At 36.7% G+C, this 23,191-nt stretch overlaps 2 protein-coding genes across 2 annotated transcripts; one reads left to right on the top strand and one right to left on the bottom strand.

Moving 5' to 3' along the window:
- Positions 1–4,632: 4,632 nt before the first annotated feature.
- Positions 4,633–14,613, top strand: LOC147386695 (uncharacterized). The gene is made up of 9 exons (XM_086424600.1): positions 4,633–4,687; positions 4,807–5,088; positions 5,678–6,793; positions 7,124–7,197; positions 8,142–8,363; positions 8,455–8,692; positions 8,887–9,221; positions 9,294–9,666; positions 14,477–14,613. Exons 1-9 carry the CDS (start codon positions 4,633–4,635, stop codon positions 14,611–14,613), a joined length of 2,832 nt encoding a protein of 943 aa, XP_086280726.1.
- On the bottom strand, positions 12,435–20,795 carry LOC147386694 (cytochrome c-type biogenesis protein CcmE homolog, mitochondrial-like). The gene has a single exon (XM_086422565.1). The coding sequence runs from the start codon at positions 20,506–20,508 to the stop codon at positions 19,762–19,764; it is 747 nt and encodes a 248-aa protein (XP_086278691.1). The 5' UTR covers positions 20,509–20,795; the 3' UTR covers positions 12,435–19,761.
- Between the last annotated feature and the right edge of the window lie 2,396 nt (positions 20,796–23,191).

The following is a 23,191-nucleotide window of genomic DNA, read 5'->3' as shown; positions in this document are numbered from 1 at the left end:
CACAAAAAACAAACTCTGGGTTTCGAAATAGCAGTTGCTAGTGTTGTGCGCCATTTCTAGGAAGGAGAATTTGCCCATACTTAGTTTTGTTATAGGAACAATGGAGTTTGGTTGGGATCTGGGTTCCAGATGTGCACTTAACAATTGGGAGATTCCGGATGTGGCTAATTTCTTAGCTAGTGGAGTTAGTAGTCCGGAGAATAGGGAGGATGAGTGTCTTTGGATGGGAAGAAGGGAAGGTTTGTTCTCTGTTAGCACCTCCTATCACGACTTGGCGAGGGTTGGGTCTTCTTCGTCCCCTTTGTGGACGTGTGGGCGCCCAAGGTCCCCTCTTAAGGTATGCTTCTCTGTGGTGCTAATTGTTGTCCCATGTGTAAAGTGGATGAAGAAACTGGGAACTATCTTATCCTTCATTGTGGAGAAGCTAGGGAGATTCGGACTTTTTCCTACATAGTTTGGGGTGGAGTGCAGCATAGCAGTTTCAGTTAGATCAATGCTTGGGTATTGGGCTCAGTTGGGTTCTTCCTTCACTCCAAAAGACTTTTGTCGAGCTTGACACCATTCGTGGTTGCTTGGGTATTTGGAAGGAAAGCAATAGCAGGATTTTTTAGGGGAAGGAATTTGCCTCTCAAGATGTATCTATTTTGGATTTTCTCTTTCATTGGTGAAAGGTTTCCAAAGAGTTTAGTGGGATCTATTTTGAGGATTTTCTGGTTTGTTGGGAAATGGTTAGTAGTATTTCAGGTTCAGGGGCATGATTTAGTTGTTGTTTTGTTCTCTGTTTTTCTGCTGGTTATCTTGACCGGCTTTATCACCAAAAAAATTACTAGTAACCAAAAAAAAAAAAGAATCATGATAATCTTACTTGCCCACATGGCATACTCAATTGACACCCCTGACGTGACATGTTCGGGAACCATAGATCTGTACGCCTCGGGATACATAACTGCACTTCCACATTTAAAAAAATGTATCCCGAGGGAACTGTATGTCTTGAGGAGTACAGATCTACAGTTCCCAAACATGTCATGTCAGGGTGTCAAATGAGTATGCCAAATGGGTAAGTCAGATTATCACGACTCAGGAAAAAAAAAATCTGCCTAACATTTGGAGTATACATGATGTAGGGACCACAAATGATGACTACCTTAGGATAATGATTCTGAGACCATACTTAATTACCATAAGCAATGTAAACATAAGTTAAATGTTCAAACAACCAAAGGCAGACAAGGAAATCTAATAGGTATTCAAATGTGATCCTGAGGTCATTCATAATCCTACAATGTTAATCCTCAAAGTTTTTAGAGATGGATACCAATGTATAACTAGTCTTCCTCTAGCTTAGGGTCCAATCTAACATTCAATGGGGTTTCTAATTCAATTCCAATGGTCTAAAGAATAAATAAAGTTCAGCAACTTAAGTAAAGTCAATCACAAATAGCTAGGGCCAATGAAGAAAATGTTTGGGCTGGTAATGTAGCCGCAAAATAATACCCAAAGAAGTATAAACAAATATGAAAAAATATAGAGAAGAAAAGAAGAAAGAAGTCCACATTGTGGATCACGCCCAAACAAGTCTTGAGAGACTTTGCAACCAAAAATAACTATTGATTTATTCCTTCTTTAAATATAAAAAAAAACCCCAAAATAGTAACCCATGCGTTCTGTATATATAATATTAGCAACTAGACTCCTAATAAAACAAGATTTTCCTACATAGGCTAAACTCCTAGTTGACTAAGAAAACAAATCCTAATTAAATAAGAAAGAAAGAATTCTAAAACAATTATATTTCTTACTTTAACACAATCCTAAACAATTAAATATTCTAAGAAAAAATAAAAAAACGACCAATATGTCTCTAGCAGCATCATTCTCCCCCGATTGGAGAGAATTCGACCCCAAACGAATTTTTGCATTGATAATCTTCTCCCTCGGTATCTTCACCATGGTAAGTGTACAGATCTGAGACATTGAATACTGGTGAAATGTCAAATTCTTCAAGAAGTTCAATATGATAAGCATTATCATTAATTTTTCAAAGAACTTTGCAGGGTCCAATCTTCTTGTATTTCAACTTGATGTACGTCCCCATTGGAAACCTTTCTTTACGCAAATAAGTCATTACCAAATCACCTTCTTAAAATATATTTTGCCTTTGATGTATGTCTGCCACTGTCTTATATTCCATATTTTTCTGTTCTAACCTTTTTCGAATTTCATTGTGAATTTCTTTGATGTTAGCAACAAGGGTCTTTGCATCTCCTCTCACCCACTTTGTAGTAGGTAATAGAACCAAATCAAGAACATTATTTGGTACTCGTCCATACACAATTTCGAAGGGTGATTTTCCTGTAGATAGATTAGTCGAACTATTGCAAACAAATTCAGCTTAAGGTAGAGCAAAATCCCATTGTTTGACACGATCACCTACAAGGCTTCTCAAAAGATTACCTAGGCTTTGATTTGTCACCTCCGTTTGTCCATCTGTTTGTGGATGATACGCACTAGAGAACTGCAATTTGGTCCCTAGTTTTGTCCATAAAATTCGCCAAAAGTGACTTATAAATTTCATGTCTCGATCTGATGTGATTGTCTTTGGGACACCATGAAGCCTCAATCTCCTTAAAGTAAGGATAACCAAAATGACTTGCATCCATGGCTTTTTTACAAGCCACGCAGTGGGTCATTTTAGAGAATCGGTCAGCTACCACCATGATCGAGTCAACTCCACGCTGAGCACGAGGTAAACCTGGTACAAAATCCATGCTGACGTCTACCCATGGGGCTTCTGGAACTAGTAAAGGTGTCTACAATCCCCTATTTTGAGCATGTCCCTTAGAAATTTGACACCTTTCAACAAACCATATAATGTCTTAGTGAAGCTTTGGCAATTAGTATTTGTCCTCGACAAATGCTAAGGTCTTATCACAACCAAAATGCCCAGCAAACCCTTCTGCATGTAGTTTGGTAATGATGGCATGACGTAGAGAACTTTCGAAAATACATAGCCGATTTCCCTTGAAAAGAAATCCCGACTGTAAATTATATTTTGTAGTTCCCCTTTCCTTTACATCTTCCAAATGTATCTTGAAAAAATTTTCTTTCGCATAAAGATCCTATTAGACTATTAGACTAGGTTTTTTATTTTTTCTTAGAATATTTAATTGTGTATGATTGTATTAAAGCAAGAAATATAATTGTTTTAGAATTTTTTCTTTCTTATTTAATTAGGATTTTTTTTCTTAGTCAACTAGGAATCTAGTCTATCTAGGAAAATCCTATTTTATTAGGAGTCTAATTGCTAATATTATATATACAGAATGTATGGGTCCTTGTTTTGGAGGTTTTTTTAAGGAAGGAATAAATCAATAGTTGTTTTAGTTGCAAAGTCACTCGAGACTTGTTTGGGCATGATCTACAATGTGAACTTCTTTTTTCTTTTCTTCTCTATATTTTTTTCATATATGTTTATAATTTTTTGGGTATTATTTTGTACATGCATCAAAATGGTATCAGAGCACATGGCAACTGGGAGAGGAAACAACCAACAAGGAGTCGGGAATCCACCATGGCAAACGGCTTTCCAAGATTTACAAAATCAGAATAGAGAACTCAAAGCAGATATTGACAAGTTGACGCGACTACTAAAGAGACGAGGACTTTCAGATCACAATGATAGCAATGATTTGGATGATGCAGAAACTTCTTCAAAGGGCCCTGACCATCTCCGTGCTCCGCGTGACAAGCTGGGTTATCAAAACTTCGAAGGCCAGGATAATAAATGTGCTAGAGAACAAACGAACGACTATGGTATTAAATTGAATTTCCCTTAATTCCATTGGGATCTTCATCCAGAGGCGTTCCTAAATTGGGTAAGTTTAGTTGAAAAATTCTTTGATTGGAAGGATCTCCCAGAAAACAAGAGGGTGAAACTCGTCGTTACAGGATTACGAGGATTTGCTTCTTCCTAGTGGGATCAAGTTCAAGCATCATGGATAAAGAAAGGAAAAACACAGATTTCATTGTGGGAGAAGATGAAAACTAGACTACGTGAGAAGTTTCTACCCGGCAAATTACGAGCAGACTCTTTTCAACGAATTCCAGAATCTCTGACAAGCCAACCACACTGTGCAAGAGTGCACCGAGGAATTTTATCGCCTACAAACCCGCAAGAAGTTATAAGAAAGTGATAAACAAGTCGTAGCTCGTTATCATATTGGCCTCCGTATACCTATCTAAGATGAGATTGCTCTTCAACGGATTTTGAAAGTGCATGATGCCTATCGATTAGTAATGCAAGCAGAAGACACGCTAAAAAGGAGGAACAATTGACCATACTTCACCATACTCCACAATCAATCACAGGAGGTCGTTCAATTGGTCGAGGCCAACCATCAAATCGTTCCACTCCTAGAACGGTCTCAAAAGACGTTGATAAAAAGAACTATCAATACAGTTCCACGTGTTACTCGAGGTGGACGTCAAGCCGAGAGCTCTAATCCCTATGTTTGACCGGCTCCTTCAATTGCTATCGTTGCGGAGAGCCCGGACATAGATCCAATGAATGTCTACTACGAAAGAATGTGAATTAAATAGCACAAGAGAATGAAGTATATGACCGTGAAGATGACTAGTTCTATGAAGACCGAGTACATGACGAGGAAGAGTAGAAGAGGAACAAGTTTGTCACAGAAGTTGTAGATGTTCAAACGTTGGTTATCCGACATATTTTAACAGCGCCTTGAATCCTTGCTCGTGAGGATTGGTTGCAAACCAATGTTTTTCGAACACGTTGTTTAGCCAACGGAAAGGCATGCAATGTGATCATTGACGGCGAAAGCTGTGAGAATATAATTTCAGAAGATATGGTAGATAAGCTCCAGCTGCACATGGAAATACATCCAAGACTGTACCGAACAGGATGGTTTAAGAAAGGGAATGAAGTTCCAATAACTAAAAAATGCCTCGTTCCCTTCTCTATTTGTGCCTATGAATACAAGATTGGGTGCGATGTGGTTCCCATGGATGCGTGCATCTTGTTGGGACAACTGTGGCAATTGATTGACACACCATACATGATGGGTACGAAAATACCTACACATTCACACTAGGGAGTAAGATCATACTTGTACCACATAAGGAGGAATCGATATAGGAAGCTAAAATAGTAGAAGGATCTAATTTGCTTATTTTGAGTGAGTTTGAAGATACAATGCACGATAACCAGGGGGGTTAGGAAGGAATAAATTGTCGAGGTGTAGATAAGCTGTAAATAAATTTGGAGAATTTGTTTGAAATCCCTTAAATTGAGGGATTCAATTAGATAGTCTTCCAGATTAAGGAATGATTTAGTTTCCTATTTCTTTCTCTTATGATTTAGTTTCCTATTTCTTTCTCTTGTAATCTCCTATATAATATTGTGTATTGTCAACTTAAAGAAATACAGAATAATTCTTTTTTCTCCTCCCATATTTTGTTTCATGGTATCAGAGCCTTAGGTTCTAAAACCTGGGAATCATTTGGTCTTCATTGCCATTTTTTCCTAGCCTTTATAGTTGGATTTTTCCCTCAATTTTGCTATGTTTTCTGAAACCAAAACAGAGTATTACATGTTTGTTTTTTCTTACATGTTCCAGCCTTCATTGCTGCCATTCCTTCTTACTTTCTTCAGTTTTCTTCTCCAATTCCTGTTTGGGCAACCTTAATTGCTGCGAATTTCTTTCCTTTACCATGTCAACCTCCAAAACCACCATCTCTAGCAACTCTAACCTATCCGAAGAATCTAATTCTGTTCCGAAGATTGGAGAATTGCAAAATATTCGGGCATCCAATAGGCTTAATGGGAAGAACTACCTCAAATGGTCCCACATTGTCCGCACATACCTAAAGGGCAAGGGGAGACTTAGTCATCTGCTTGGAACAGGACCAGAAAAAAAGGATCCAGCCTTTGAAACATGGGAGGAGGAAGACTCCATGATTATGTCCTGGCTATGGGACTCCATGGAACCAACGAACAATGACACATGTATGTTCTTGACAACTGCAAAGGAAATTTGGGACTGTATTCACCGCACATACTCAAAGGCCCGTGATGCCGCTCAAGTGTATGAGATCAAAGTCAAAACTGGAGCCACTAAGCAAGGAGACAAATCTGTCACAGAATATGCAAACCTGTTGCAAAATCTGTGGCAAGAGCTGGACCATTACCGAGTAATTGAGATGAAGTGCCCTGATGATGCTGCCATTTTGAAGAACTTCATTGAAAAAGATCGGGTATATGATTTTTTGGCTGGATTGAATCCTGAATTTGATCAGGTTAGGATTCAAATCCTTGGCAAAGAGGACATTCCGTCTCTAGAGGAGACAATTTCATTGATCCGAGCAGAGGAAAGCCGAAGAAGTGTTATGTTTGAACCACAAACTGTGGACAGGTCAGCCCTAGTAGCAAAAATAGATCATTGGTATCAAGAGAAAGGAAAGAGTGATCTGTCTAAACACTCGGGTAGAGAAAACCAGTGGAAAGAGAACAAGGACAATCTGTGGTGCACTTATTGCAGGAAACAGAGGCACACAAAAGAGAAGTGTTGGAAGTTGAATGGTAAGCCACCAAGCCGAGAATGGGGAAACCGTGGGGGGCAGCAGAGGCCTCAAGCACACATGGCAAAGCAGCCTAAAACTGAGGAAAATTCAACAACAGGGAGGTTCAACAGTGAAGAAATTGAGAAGCTGAGATGCTTGTTGGGATCTCTTGATAAGCCTTTTGGAGCTTGTTCTTTGGCTCTTTCAGGTAAATCTTCATTTCCTTTTTGCATGAATGCCTCAGACAAATTTTATACCTACTCTTGGATAATAGACTCAAGTGCCACAGACCATATGACCCCCACATCTCAACTTTTCCACACCTATACCCCATGCCCAAGTAACAAAAAAATTGTAGTGGCCAATGGCTCTTTGGCTACTGTTGCAGGGTTCGGAAATATACATATCACACCTAACCTTATCCTTAAAAATGTCCTCCATGTACCAAAACTGTCAGCCAGCCTTGTTTCCATTCAAAAACTTACCCATGACCTTACATGTTATGCTATTTTTTTCCCTTCTTATTGTGTTTTTCAAGATCAGGGCTCGGGGAGGAGGATTGGACTTGCTAAGGAAAGAAGCGGCCTTTACCACCTTGAATCATCTCAGAAAGTTAGGAACAATTTGTCTCTGTCTTTTCTCAGTTCCACGAATAAAGATACCATTTGGTTGTATCACTTACGCCTAGGTCATCCATCCTTTAGGGTTTTAAAAGTCATGTTTCCTCATTTGTTCCAAGGACTAGATATTTCTGAGTTTCATTGTGATATTTGTGAATTGGCAAAACATACTCGTGTATCTTTTCCTATTAGCAATAAAAGAAGTTCCCATCCTTTTCATTTGATTCATAGTGACATATGGGGTCCTTCTACTATACCTAATGTTTCTGGGGCTCGTTGATTTGTATCCTTAATTGATGATTGCACTCGGGTTACATGGCTCTTTCTTCTTAAACAAAAATCTGATGTTAGCACTGTTATACCTAATTTCCACTCAATGGTTCAAAACCAATTTGGGGTTAAAATAAAAAGCTTTAGGACAGACAATGCTAGAGACTACTTCAACCAGATTTTGTCACCCTACTCTCAATTACAGGACATTATCCATGATTCATCATGTCTTAACACACCTCAACAAAATGGGGTAGCTGAAAGGAAAAATGGGCATTTACTCAACACCACCCGAGCTTTACTCTTTCAAGGGAATGTTCCAAAATCCTATTGGAAAGAGGCTGTTCTTACTGCCACATACATGATTAATAGACTTCCCTCATGTGTGTTAGACAACAAAAGTCCCATAGAGATCCTTAATAGTTTCTATCCTCATTTCAGAACCTCAAATGGGCTCACTCCTAGGGTATTTGGGTGCACTGCCTTTGTTCATGTCCACAGCCAACATAGAGGCAAACTCGATCCCGAGCAATCAAATGTGTCTTCATTGGTTACTCATCCACTCAAAAGGGATACAAGTGTTACCACCCTTCATCCAAAAAATTTTACATTTTTGCATGTCACCTTCACAGAAAATACCCTTTTTTCTCCAAGTCCTCTTTTCAGGGGGAGATTTCAGAGATGGAAGATAGTACATGTGAGTCATTTAAACCGCTTAAAACCCTTGACCTTCATCATGTTCTAGCCCGTGTTCCCGTGTCATCTCCTGTCCCAGCCAGTGTCACTCACAATTTTCCAAATATCTTAGATGTGTATTCAAGGAGAAAGGCCGTTTTAGAACTGATACTGGTCCAAGAATCCAACTCAGACTCTGGGAATGAGATTATGGTAAGATCCAATTCACCTTTACACACACAATCTGGTGAAACATCCACTGACCCAATAAACAACTTAGACCTTCCCATTGTTGTTAGAAAAGGTACCAGAGAATGCACGACCACTCTATCCACTATCTTACTATGTTTCTCTTAAGCGCCTGTCACCAGTCCACAAAAAGTTCATTGCAAGTTTAAACACCATTACCATCCCTAACACTGTTTCTGAGACATTGTCAAAAAGGGAATGGAGGGATGCTATGAGAGAGGAGATGAGTGCATTAGAAAAGAATAAAACATGGGAGATTGTTGCTAAACCGAAAGGGAAAAACATTGTTGATTGTAAGTGGATTTTCACACTGAAATACAAGGCTGATGGATCCCGTACACTCAGACTTATGGGGTTGATTATCATGAGACTTTTGCTCCAGTTGCAAAAATGAATATTGTGAGAATCCTGTTATTATTGGCTGCCCACTTCAATTGGTAACTCTTACAATATGATGTTAAGAATGCATTTCTCCATGGTGACTTAGATGAAGAAATTTACATGAACATCCCACCAGGATTTGAAGGAAACACAAATAACAAGGTGTGCAAGCTGAGAAAGGCCCTTTATGGTTTAAAACAATCTCCTAGAGCATGGTTTGGAAGATTTGCAAAAGTCATGAAGGAGTCTGGGTATAAACAAAGTCAAGGTGACCACACACTCTTCATTAAGCATTCAGCTGCAGGGGGAGTGCCTACTCTTCTAGTCTATGTAGACGATATCATAGTTACTAGAAATGATGAGAGAGAGAAGCATGAATTGAAGCAGATACTTGTAAAGGAGTTTGAGATAAAGGAACTAGGGAAACTGAAGTACTTCTCGGTATTGAGGTGGCATATTCCACACAAGGGATCTTCATATCTCAACAAAAGTATGTAACTGATTTATTAACAGAAACAGGGAAGATTGGGTGTAAGCCAATCTCTACCCCAATGGATCCAAACCACAAAGTGGGAAAAACTAAAGAAGAACCAGTTGTTGATAAAAAAAATGTACCAGAGGTTGGTTGGTAGACTCATATACCTTGCTCACACTCGGCCAGAAATAGCATACTCTGTGAGCGTGATTAGTCAATTCATGCATGATCCAAGAGAACCTCATCTTCAAGCTGCTTACAGGGTGCTGCATTACTTGAAAGGCAACCCTGGGAAAGGAATTTTGTTCAAGAAGAACGATACTCTTGCTCTAGAAGCTTACACCGACGCTGACTATGTAGGTTCCCTAGTGGATAGAAGATCAACTACAGGGTATTGTACTTTTCTTGGAGGTAATCTAGTAACATAGAGGAGCAAGAAGCAGCAAGGTCATCTACAGAATTAGAATTTAGGGCCATTGCTCAAGGATTGTGTGAACTACTTTGGCTGAAGATTATTCTAGATGATTTGAGAGTTAAATGGGAAGGTCCTATAAAACTCTATTGTGACAACAAGTCAGCTATCAATATTGCTCATAATCCTATACAACACGATAGGACAAAGCATATTGAAATTGATAGACATTTCATCAAAAAAAAAATTGGAGGAAGGGTTAGTATGTATGTCTTATGTTCCATCAGAACGTCAATTAGCTGATGTTCTAACAAAGGGACTGAACAGTTGAGGTTCCATGATCTTGTATTCAAGCTGGGAATGGAAGCCATCTATTCCTCAGCTTGAGGGGGAGTGTCGAGCTGTAGATGAGCTGTAAATAAATTAGGAGAATTTGTTTGAAATCCCTTAAATTGAGGGCTTCAATTAGATAGTCTTCCAGATTTAGGAATGATTTAGTTTCCTATTTCTTTCTCTTATGATTTAGTTTCCCATTTCTTTCTCTTGTAATCTCCTATATAATACTATGTATTGTCAACTTAAAGAAATACAGAATTCTTCTTTTTTCTCCTGTCATATTTTGTTTCATAAATCAATAGTTGTTTTAGATTGCGAAGTCTCTCAAGACTTGTTTGGGCGTGATCCACAATGTGGACTTCTTTCTTCTTCTATTCTCTATATTTTTCATATTTGCTTATACTTCTTTGGGTATTATTTTGTGGCTACATCAACTGGTTTTTGGTGTAGAATTAGATTTAATACGGTTATTGTAGATTATTTGGGCAGCAAGAAAAGTCTTGGCAAGGTGTATGGGGTTAAAGATGGATTCAATTCAGGAAGATAAAGAATCTAGAGTGCATTTTAGTTGGGTTAATGTTCCTTAAATAAATGTACAATAGGTGTTAAGGTCTTTGGTGGGCTTGATTGGAGTCTAAAAGGATGAAGGTCGGTCTGGCTAGGTAAAAGAGATGTGGGGCAGCAATTTAGGGCTCCTAAAAAGGGATTGCAACAGTATGGGGTGGTCAAAGAGGTATGGGAAAAAAGGTTTGGAGAAAGTATGGCTGGAGTTCTAAGGGTGGCCAGGTATGGGGACAGCAGGATTAGAGGGTGGAGATCTATAAAATGATTTTTGGGACTCTTTGGATCGACTAGGATATGAATTGGCTGAAGACATGATATAAACACCAAACATAGCATATCTAGATGGAGATTGATGATAAAACAAGAGAAAAATCAAAAACTTAATTACGTCAATAGAGAAATCAATAAAGAACCTAGATCTTATCTTGGACTCACACTACACCTATCACAGGGAAAATCCGAAATCTGCAATATTTATTCACTCATTCATAATAAAATCGAAACATGACTGTCTTTTATAAGAGACTAAAACCTAGACCAATGTTTTAAGACGCTGAAGCGTGAGACAAGGCGTTCAGATGGCTAATGCCTTGAGGCGTAAGTGATGGGGCATTCAAGCTCAAAGAGTAGATTTTATTTTTATTTTATTTTTTTAGGATTTTATTTTTATGTTTTTTTGGCTTATTTTCATGTTTTATAGGCCCAGGGTCTTAGTATAATGTTTAGGGTAGTTTGGTAAATTTAATTTATTTTTTATTTAAGTTTATAAGGGTTAGAAATTTAGGAGAGAGAAAGTTACAAAAATTAGGGGCCTGTGTGGGTACACCTCTCCGTGCAAGAGCAAAAGCTCAATCACTCCCCGCAAGAGCAAAAAACCTCTCCGCGGAAGAGCAAGTCCTTGAAGCTTCTCCACAAAGAGCAAAAAACCTCTCCCCGCAAGAGCAAAAACCTCTCAACACCAAAGCAAAAATCTATCCAAACGTTTGCTAGCTCCCCGCAAGAGCAGAAGTCGTCAAGAAGCTCTATCCAAACGCAGTGTTAAGGACCTAATGGAGGGATTTCTTTATGAATAATTCCTAAGTTTTGGGCAATAGCTTGGTAGTCCATTTAGTAATCTTTTTATTTCTTACTAATCCATCATTATTGTCGAACTTACCATATTTTATTGTCAAGTTCAACATTTTATTATTGAATTCGTCAACTATTAAAAATGTAGAACTCCAACCATAAAAATTGATCAACTCAGCACTAGTAAAACATACAAGTTTTTGTTTTTTAAAAATTTTCAACTAAAATACATGTTAAGATCGACTAAAAACTTAACATAATGATTTGTCTAGATGATTTTATATCAAAAGAACAATGGTTGATCATTTTTCATCTCAAAATAAGATTAAAAAATAAAAAAAATTCCTAATTTTGTTGGTGCGTCATAAATAAATAAAAAAATTTGAAAAAACCCTTAAAAATGAATTTTTCTTTCTCAAATCCTTTTTGTTGGAATGGAATATCTGAAACTCAATTGAGATGCTAAAAATCCATTTTTTATTTATGAAAATGTTGAGTTTGAATTGTTAGGACATATTCGACATTCCAATGGTGAGAAATGTGGGGAGTAGTTCAGGGACTGGTTAGAAAGAAATGTTTTAGTAAGTGGAACATTAAGAGAAACCCTAAAACTTAAGGACTAATTAGAAAGAAGTCCCACCACATCCACAAGGGTCCTTCAACTAATAAATCCGATTAACGATTGAGAAAGATAAGAAGACACCGTAAATGTAATGGCCATTGGAGGCGGGTTTGTGAGAGATGAAAAGGATAGATAGGTGAAGAAATGAAGGGATGGGCCAAGAAGATATAATCTTCCATGACCAAAACCCTAATCTCCGCACACACATATATCCCCAAAAGCACAAAACCCGTACTATGAGACCATCTTTCCACACAAAAATGAGGGAAATCGATGTTTAGGGCTTTGGGATGGCAGGGCACGCTACAGAGGACCTGCAGATCTTTAAGAGCTACAAAGAAGCTCTCCCCATTTTTTGCATCCAGCCCTTACTTTACTTTTTCTTCCATCACTAAACTAAACACACAAATACAAACAAGATAAAGAAAACCCTAAACGAAATCATATTTAAAAACTTAATTTCCATTCAAAATGATAGAAAAACATGAGAACCAAACGAAGAAACCCTAGGTTATTTATTTGGTATTTTAGTTTATTAGGACTCCTAAATTTATTTTCTTTATACATAGATTGTATTATGATATTTTTTTTAATGAAAAATTTGATGAATAAAGAGTGAGTTTCTTGAAGTGAGATCTCCATCATTCTTGGTGTGATTCTAAGAAACCCTTGGTGTGATTCTAAAGTTCTATCCTTCTATCCCATCTCTTTTTCCTTTAATCTTTTTTTTTTCTTGATTTTCTTTTCTTTTAACTTTCTTGAATTCTTGAAACCTACAAATCTCAACCCTTAATCATTTTCATATTTCCTTAACCTTTAATCCTTACCCTACAAACCTTAACCCTTTCCTCTACCCTATTGAAAAATACAATAATCGCAAAAAAAATTCATTTTACCTTTAGAGTTTACCATATTCTAGCCCAAATCCTTAACCCAATCCCAAACCAGATTTCCTAACCCCCTTTATTTTCATCTTCTTCTCTCATTGTCTTACATCAATAAGCCTCAAGGAATAAAGCATAAGCCTCACACGCATGATATTTTTAAATAACTAATATAAACGATTAATATTAAACAATTGAAAAATTAGGATAACCAACATATATTTCAGCTAGATGGTTATCAAAATGCACTGGTTTCTAAGTTTGTTGATGAAAAGGGATGGAATTTACATATTATGATTGGAGATAGACACAAGCTATTTCTCAGAAGATCATAAATCATCCCCAGACGCGGCTTGATATTGAAGACGAAGTTGTGAGGGCACTTACCTCCCCCAGGAAGTTTTACTATAAAAGTGTGTGAATCAATAAAAATGAGAGATAAAGAAGTCCCATGAGCTAAAATTATTAGGAATAAGAATAAGAGGAGGGGTCCATAGACCCTCTTTCATTCGATGGATGATTGTGAGAAAAAGCTTATTAATGGTAGAGATTCTGAATAACAGGGGATTTTTTACCTCAAGGTGTATCCATTGTAAAAAGGCATTATAGGAAAATGAGCACTTGTTGTTTAAATGACCATACGGCGATGGTATTTCGGGAGAAGTGATCAAGAACTTTGGCATCAACTGAACCATAGTGGACTCAGCATTTGCTGAAGCTAAATTAATTAGAGGATTAAAGAAGACTCGATAATTTCAACAATGATTAGCGTGGCCTTTTGTGCAGCAGTATACCATGAATGGATAGAACACAACAAGCAACTTTTCAAAAAAGGTAAATATGACTAAACAATCCTTATTGAAAAGGATTAAAGCAGATATTCAAGGTGTTTTTGTCAAGCAGGAATATGTGCTGAATCTGAATGCAAAACAGATTACAAGCAATTGGGGCTGTAGGGTAGTTTTGAGGAGCAAGGAAGTTCGACTAATCCAATGGAATCATGCAGAGGAAGAATCTATAAAATTGAATATAGATGGTTCATTGACGAGTGAAGGAGGATTGGGTTTTGTAGGTGTAGAACAGGAATCCTAGTAGGCACCATGTCAAGGAAACTAGTCTGAAGCCTAGACGTCCACGTATACGCCACGTCAAGGATCAGCATAACAGCCAGACATGCCACGCACAATAAATCTGTACGCCAGGGAAAGGGAATGCACATGGGTTCACTGAGCCGGTACAAGAGTCGTAAGCCGAAAGCTGATGTCAACAGAGCAATGTTAGAACATTCGAGAAGGCTAGTCACATGAACATGAGGCTGAAATCGTGGTAGTACAGAAAAACGGTTATCGCCAGGCCTATGGGACAATGGAACTGTAGATGCCTCCAGGATGAATCAAGCAGTGGACCTAAAGGAATATGCGTTGATGAGTATCAAGAGACACTCTGATGATGATATGCCAATTGGCATGTAATGATTTGAGAAAGACTCCAATATAAGGGGAGGACCAGCATGTAAAAACGGACCTTATCCATTTATGAAAAAGTGTTGTCCACAGTAGGAACCAAAAATATCCCTTTCCAAAGGATTATTAAAATACTAAATCAAGGCAATCAGATCCGTTCTAATCCAATCCAACCGGTAAACCAAGTTCGAAAATGTAGGCGGATCATCTTTTTTGGCCAACCCACCCCGCCTCTCTTGCTCCCTCAAAGTGGTTTGGCCACCTTTGTTGACCTCGTTTCTTTTTCAACCACCAGAGGTTCGGCCTCCTCAAGGAGTCGAACCCTTACTATTTGCATCCAAAGGAGGTTCGGCCTCCTCAAGGAGCTGACCCCTTACTATTTTCATCCAAAGGAGGTTCAGCCTCCTCAAGGGCCCAACCCCTTGCTATTTCATCCAAAGAAGGTTCGGCCTCCTCAAGGGCCCAACCCCTTGCTATTTCATCCAAAGAAGGTTCGGCCTCCTCAAGGACTCGACCCCTTGTTATTTCATCTGAAATAGGTTCGGCCTCCCCAAGGAGCTAACCCTTTACCACGTCATCTGACCCTTCTCTCCAATACTTAAAGTGATTCAACCAAGTTCTGTCAACAACTATTACTGCTGCTTCTTCTCATACTCCTGCTTAGTAGTTGATGATACGCCTTCTTCTCTTGCTCCTACTCAGTAATTGATACTAATATTGTAGCCATTATTACTACTACTTTTGGGAATTACTTTAAGGAGATTGATACACTAAGGGAATTGTGTAAAGCTACCCAAGTAGCCACTTAGCAAAGTACTAAACTAATCACCATAAAGCTACCTAGGTAGCAAAGGTCATTACAATATGCTCTACGACCAAGGTAAAGCACACATGGAACCTGAAAGAGTTGTAAACACATAACTCGACTGAGTCAACTCAAGGAACTGAACAATCATCGTTACATATTTAAGGTCACTCCTCATATAGGTTACAAGAACCATGAGAAGTGAGTCTTTATCATCATCAAAGCATTATGAACTTTTATTATCATAAATTCTAGACAACATGGGTGAATAGTTATAATTGAGTTTACTACCCTCATTAAAGAGTCCACTCTATAAATAAGGATGTCTCTCCCACTCAAACTCAAGGCACAAGCCACATAAAACTATATTATTCTTATTTTCTTCTTCTTGCTCTGTAACTTATATCAAGCACAAACTTGATTGTTGGAGGTTCCTTGGCCGGCACCACATCGTTGTCTTTTCATGTTAAGGAGAATGAAAAAGACAATCCAAAAAAGGAAGGTTCCCCGGAAAAGACAATCAGAAACTTAGAAGATCATCGGAGAAGAAAACCGGATAATTGCATTAATTGCAGTGCGGATATCGATGAGTGGGAGATCCCAAAATTCCCCAACAGGTTTCGTAGCCAAATATCATAGGGACATCTAATTTTTAGAGGAAAATGGGCTTCCTCGATCACAGACATTGCGTCCATTGAGTTGAAAGCAATAGTGGAGGGATTGAAATGCACAAAGCTGCAGGTTACAATGGAGTTGTGGTTTCAGCAGATTCAAATTATACAATTCAGTGTATAAATGGTGAAATTAGTCCATCTTCTAAACACGTGTTTTTGTTGAGACTGACTGGCGCACTCAAGAATGAGTTTGAGCCATTGAAAGTGGAATTTCTTAGAGAGAAACGAATGTAGTTGCTGATTTTCTTTCAAGAGGAGGAGTTAATATTGATGGGTTATATATTATCTAGGTTGATAACAAGTCCACCTTTTTTGCCAAAATTATAATCAGGTTAGATTTGGATATAGCTATAATAAACCATTGACATCTCCGATCATTGATTTCCAACTTTCTAAGCAGGGAGTGAACTAAAATGTAGTAGTTTCACAAGAGTGGTCTTCTGTGGGTGTGAAATGGTATGTGGATAAAGCATTACAAGCTTTTTTTCAACGAATAATTTCTGTTAATGATGAAGAAAAGTTGGTGATCAAGATGAAAAACCATTCCAAAAGAGCCTCAAATGTCTAGGCTACAAATGGAATCCCATCTAAATAAGAATTCACAAAACGATAACCCCTAAATTATTTAAACAACCTGCACTTCAAAAATAAAAAGTAAGAACACTGATAATGGTAATAAATAATAATCACTTCTGAAAGTGATTGCCCCTTCCCTTCCAATGTCGTCAAATGCATATTTTTTAGAAGTATAAATTTTAGCATATGCAATTTCTGGAGATATTTTCTCATATTGCCATCATGGTTTTAAAACTAGGTTTCGCGTCTCGTCTCATCCAGGCCCTATACCGAGTCGTCTCGGACGAGTTTTCCGATACATTTGAGACGTCTCGTGAGACAAATCAAAAAATTGAACGCGAGTCCTAAATCTCGGTCAATAAAGTGACTTGTGAGTTGGTCTCGTTCAACTCCTGAGTTAACTTGGGCGATACGTCTCTGTCTCAGACGAGTTTTAAAACCATGATTGCCATAGTGGCATATGCGAAATATGCCCTATAGACCATTTTTTTTTTTTTGAATGGGTAAGCTGGACTTAGCCAACAGACCAAATATTCAATTGCATATTAATCTAACAGTCAGATTTCCAAACGTAGCCACTGAAAAGGGAAAAAAAATTTGTTTGCTTTTTAATTCTACCACTTCTATAAATACCCATTCCTACTATTCTCTAAACATCTATTGCTCTCTAAAAGACTCACATTTGCTCTCTAAATCTCAAATTTACTCTCTAAAGCTTGCATAGATCTTCTACTAATTTTCTTGTATCTATTCTACTTGTACTTCTATTTGAGTTTATGCATTCTTAGCTTCTTGCATGCTTGTTAAATATGCAAATGTAATGTGAATAAAGGTTTACAAAAATATTTTTCTAGGGTCATAATAATTACATTTTTAATGATTTCTTCTTATCTCTTTTTTTATTATCTTTTTATGACATACCGTTGTATATGCAATGCGTAAATCACCTATTAGTGTTACTCTTGGGCTCTCTAGAATAAAATTCAGTCATGAAATTAGATATTAGTTCTTCCATAGAAATAGGTTCGAGCAACATGAAGCACTACATGACTACAACACTGTTAACGTACATGTCAATACCAACATATCATCCTTGTAATTTAGAATCCATCAGAATAATAGTTACAACAACAAAATTTCTATTATTGACACTTGTAGAAACCCCTCGATTTTTCAACCCAAAATCCAAGTTTAGCAAATCAGCTACTCACCAAACACCAAAGCCGTCAACTACAAACAAGAATGTAATTCTGATCTCAAAAACACATTATATTCACCACATTCCTCTCTAAATAACATCTTCTCATTCATGAAAATTAGTCTAACATTTGTTGGGATTAAAAAGAATAAAGACAACAAAATTAACCGATGCCACATTCCAATAATGAAAACCCAAAAAATCTCAAAAATGATAGAATCCATGCATCTCCTTCACCACCAATTCTACAACTAAGGTGTTGTTTGTTAAACTGAAAAAAATAAGTGTTGAATAGCATTAAGCGCTGAAACTTATCAGCGCTGAATTTAAGTACTGAAAAAGTTATTTGTTTAGATGCTGAATCATATTTGTTACACATTGCTGAAGCTGGTAAATTGTCTTTGTTACCCTTACAATCATATTATACATTGTTTGCATGTTTCAAATGCCTATTTCTTATCAAACACAATAAAATATATTATTTCTTATAAAATTAAAATACAATTCATTTTTAAATAATAAATAATACTCAAATCTTCAATTTATAAATAATAATTTCTATTTATAAAAGCCCACAAATTTCAAATTAAAAATAATAATGTCATACAAGTCACCAAAATTGAAATCAACATTAAAATAACTTAATTTTGGATGAATAATTTTTTATGGAAATGAAGGATGTGTAATTATAAAAGCACCCTATGAATTAATAAGGGCAACCCACACCATAGCCAATTCTTTTTGTTTTATAAGGGTTAAAGTTTTTGGAATGAGCAAATTTTTAGTGAGGATGGTCTATATGGTTTAGAGATCATCCTCACCAAAAATCAACCCATTTTGAAACTTCTAACTCGTCAAAAATAGTTTTCAAAAAAAAAAAAAAAGGGACGATTTACGGTTCTTGAACTTGTTTTGATAGGGTAAGAAATTTTAGAATGTGCTAATTTTTTGTGAGGATGATCTCCTCATTGTAGAGATCATCCTCATCAAAAATCAACTTATTCCAAAACTTTTAACCCATATAAGACAAAATCAGTTAGCCATGGTGTGGGTTTATTAATTTGTGGGGTGCTTATATACCAATGAGGAGATCATCCTCACCAAAAATCAACTCATTCCAAAACTTTTAACCCATATAAGACAAAATAATTTAATCATGCTGTGGGTTTATTAATTTGTGGGGTGCTTATATACTTGTCCATGGGATATAAGAGGTAATATCCTTTTAAGAATAAGGACGTACTTGTCCAAGCTCAAAAAACGAATGGCATACTTGTCCGTGTCGAAAAATGCGAAGTGCTTACCGCTTCAGCACTTTTTTTCAGCATCAAAATAGTGCTGAATTTTTTTCACTTATTTTCAGCAATAAGCGTTGAAACTATAGAGTAAACAAAAGCGTTATTTTGACAAAAAGTGCTGAATTTAATTTTTTTCAGCAATAAGCACTGAAAAATAGCGTAAACAAACACTGCCTAACTAACATATTAACTATATAATAGAAAATTCTAAAAATGTTCCAAAAAGAGAGAACCAATCAAATAACAATACCACCACCCAAATAAATATTAACTATAAATAACATACTAACTATATAATAGAAAAAACCTGAAGCCTTCAACTACAAATCAAATGCGGCAAAAATAACCAATAACACACCACATTCCCCTCTAAATAACATCCTCTTATTCTTCAAAATTAGTATCACATTTATTGAGATTAAAAAGAATAAGGAGAGCATAATTGATCGACGCCGCATTACAACAACAACAAACCCCTCAAGAATGATATAATCGATGCATCTCCTTCAACACTAATTCTACAACTAACTAACATATCAACCATAATAGAAAAATCTATAAATGATCCAAAAATGAGAAACAAAACCATACCACAACCCAAAGAACTCAAACCCTCTCGCTCTCTGCGCCCACCGAAGCATCAATTTTTGCTTTATTCCTCTCGATCGCCAATGCAACTTCCTTCGGCATATACTTCTCATCGTGCTTGGCAAGAACCTCTGTTGCCGAAAAATAACAATCCAAACTCCTTGCTTTCTCCGAAACAACCTTCCCTTTTCCCGACCCTTTTATTCGATTCTCATCGTCTCCAAACGGCTTCACGAATCCCTCTACAACAACCGAATGCCCTTCTCTAAACAAATCAGGAAGCGAACCTTGATACCGAACCAAAATATCAGTTATCAAATCCGTTACAACGAATTCCATCTCAGGAGATGAACCGGGTTGAACCACACTTCCTTCAAGAACCAAACCACCGAGTCTGAATCGGTTTTTGTTAGGGTTTGATGAGAATTTTTCTAGGGCATCAGTTGGGGTTACGTAGAAGACAAGTTGGTCTTGGAAATTGTTCAAGACGATTACGATGAAACCAGCGACACAACTGAAGGTTAGGGCGTAGGACCATAGGCGCCGGTTTTGGAGTTGGCGAGCTTTGGAACCGATATCAACGGATCGGGAGCGAGTTGGCTGGCGACGAATCGTTGAGAGGAATCGTGATAGAGGAAGGAGAGAGTCAGGAGAGGGAGTCGATGGTGGAGAATTGATGATGGAGATCAACGGTTGTGATTGATGAAAAATAGAGGAGCGTAGGAGAAGAGATCGAAGAGCGAAACGGGATATTGAAGAAGTCATGATTTTACTTTTCTTTACTATTAGAACAGATGTTAAATCTCAACCGTGTCGATAGGTCATTCGTGGCCGTGTCGCCGTGTCGTTCGATCGACTGAGCTTTTGTATGGGAATGCAATTGCTTCTTCGGGCTTGAAGGAAGAACACTGAACTTGTGAACCAATTGCTTCAAATGGGAAAAATATTATGGTTCCAAGGATCACAAGATTAGGGGTTTCAAAGAGAAAATGCAAGAAGAAAGACACATTGGACGACCGTGATTTTAGACTTTAGGCATCAAATTAAAGAGATTTACCGGGCAGACCTATATGTTGCAATTTTATTATAAAAAAACTCTCTTACTTCAAAATTGATTCCTATTAAAAATTGAAGATTAAAAAATTATAATATATATTTATCAAAATAAATCAATTAAATACTTATATTATGTATATTTTATTTTCATTGCACAAATGCATCAAACTTGTTTTTCAAACACAGCATTTAAAAAGCATCAAACTTTTCATAAAAAATATCAAAGCACTATCATCAAATAATTTATGATAGAACACCGATCCATTTGAATTTTCTTGAAATAACACACAAACACTACCAAACTTTCAAATGAGTCATTCTATAAAATCCCAAGTTTTCAATTCGTATCTTGAGAAAAAAAAATAGTAGAATTTTAAGAAAATCTTGAAAGTGGGACTTAGGGGTAAAACTTTATGATGTTTCTGATCATTTTTAATGGAATCTGACATCACCATTAGATTTAAAATGATCAAAAAATGTATTTTATCCTGTATGTACGCTCAAATGCGAATCCGAAGAGAGAAGTTGCAAAATCTTCGATTACCGAGTCAAACCAGGTTAAAATAATGACTTTTTGGTAGAGTAAGAATTGTTAAGATTTGATTATATCATTGGGTTCTTAACAAAAAATTATTGAACATAGACTATTTACTTATCATTTTTGGAATATAAAAAGTCGTATTATCGTCAAAAACGAAAACGACGTCAATTTTCTGATCACATCGGACAAAAAATGTAAATTTTTGTTAGAGATAGAATTTGTAGAAATTGACCACACCATTAGATCTGAAACAAAAAAATTAGATAAAATAGAGTATTCATTCGTCACTTTTGGAGTCCAGATGGCAAAATTACCATTATTCGAAACAATAGGCAAAATACCAATTTCATCCCAAGATTTATATAAATAAATTTTTTTAATTTTTTTCACTATTCATCGTTTTAAACCAACCAAAACCAGTCGACTTGTTTTTTTTTTTTTTTAATTTATTTTTTCTCCGATTTTCAACTTCGAATTCGTCGCGAATGGTTCACCGTCAACTTCCGACACAAAAGAGAAAATTGTCCACAGCCTCGTTCTCTACAAAACCAATAAAGTTCATTCATTTTTCTCACATTTTTCACCCTGTATCGTCAAAAATTAGTCATATATATATGGATGGCGTTATTACAACCCACCGTTTGTCTTATATAGGAAAAAATGTTTGGAATGGGCTAATTTTTTGTGAGGATGATCTCTATGATGAGGGGATAATCCTGGCAAAAAATCATCCCATTCCAAAACTTCTAATCCCATCAAAATTGATTTACGAAAATTTGACGGTCTAAAATTTTTCAACTTATAAACATGGGGCTAGAAGTTTCATAATGAGCTGAGTTTTGGCAAGGATGATCTCCTCACCATAGAGATCATCCTCACAAAAAATCAGCCCATTCCAAACATTTTTGCCCATATAAGACAAAATGGTGTGTCGCAAAGGGGGTCTACAGAACCCGACCCTATATATATATATATATATATAACAGCGTTATTACGACCCCTATTACGACTCATATTGCGACACACCATTTTGTCTTATATGGGCAAAAATGTTTGGAATGACTGATTTTTTGTGAGGATGATCTCTGTGATGAGAGGATCATCCTGGCAAAAAATCATCCAATTCCAAAACTTCTAACCCCATCAAAATTGATTTACAAAAATTGGACGGTCTATAATTTTTCAAAATTGGACGGTCTAGAAGTTTCATAATGAGCTGATTTTTGGCAAGGATGATCTCCTCACCACAGAGATCATCCTCACAAAAAATCAGCCCATTCCAAACATTTTTGCCCATATAAGACAAAATGATGTGTCGCAATATGAGTCGTAATAGGGGTCGTAAGTAACCGACCCATATATATATATATATATATATATATATATATATATATATAGGGTCGGGTTCCTGCAACACACATTACGACACACATATAGACAACGTGTTTGTTTTATATGGGCAAAAATGTTTGGAATGGGCTAATTTTTTGTGAGGATGATCTCTGTGATGAGAGAATCATCTTGGCAAAAAATCATCAAATTCCAAAACTTCTAACCCCATCAAAATTGATTTACAAAAATTGGATGGTCTATAATTTTTGAACAAAAATCGGACGGTCTAGAAGTTTTGGAATGGGATGATTTTTTGCCAGGATGATCCCCTCATCATAGAGATCATCCTCACAAAAAATCAGCCCATTCCAAACATTTTTGCCCATATAAGACAAAACGCGTTGTCTATATGGTTGTCTATATGGTTGTCGTTTGAACCTGATCCATATATATATATATATATATATATATATATATATATATATATATATATATATATATATATATATATATATATGG

This window comes from Akebia trifoliata, chromosome 14 (assembly GCF_017979445.1).
Source record: "Akebia trifoliata isolate Shusen 1 chromosome 14, ASM1797944v1, whole genome shotgun sequence".
NCBI lineage: Eukaryota > Viridiplantae > Streptophyta > Magnoliopsida > Ranunculales > Lardizabalaceae > Akebia > Akebia trifoliata.
Note: the sequence above shows the minus strand (reverse complement) of the source record. Positions and strands in the feature narration are given on the sequence as shown.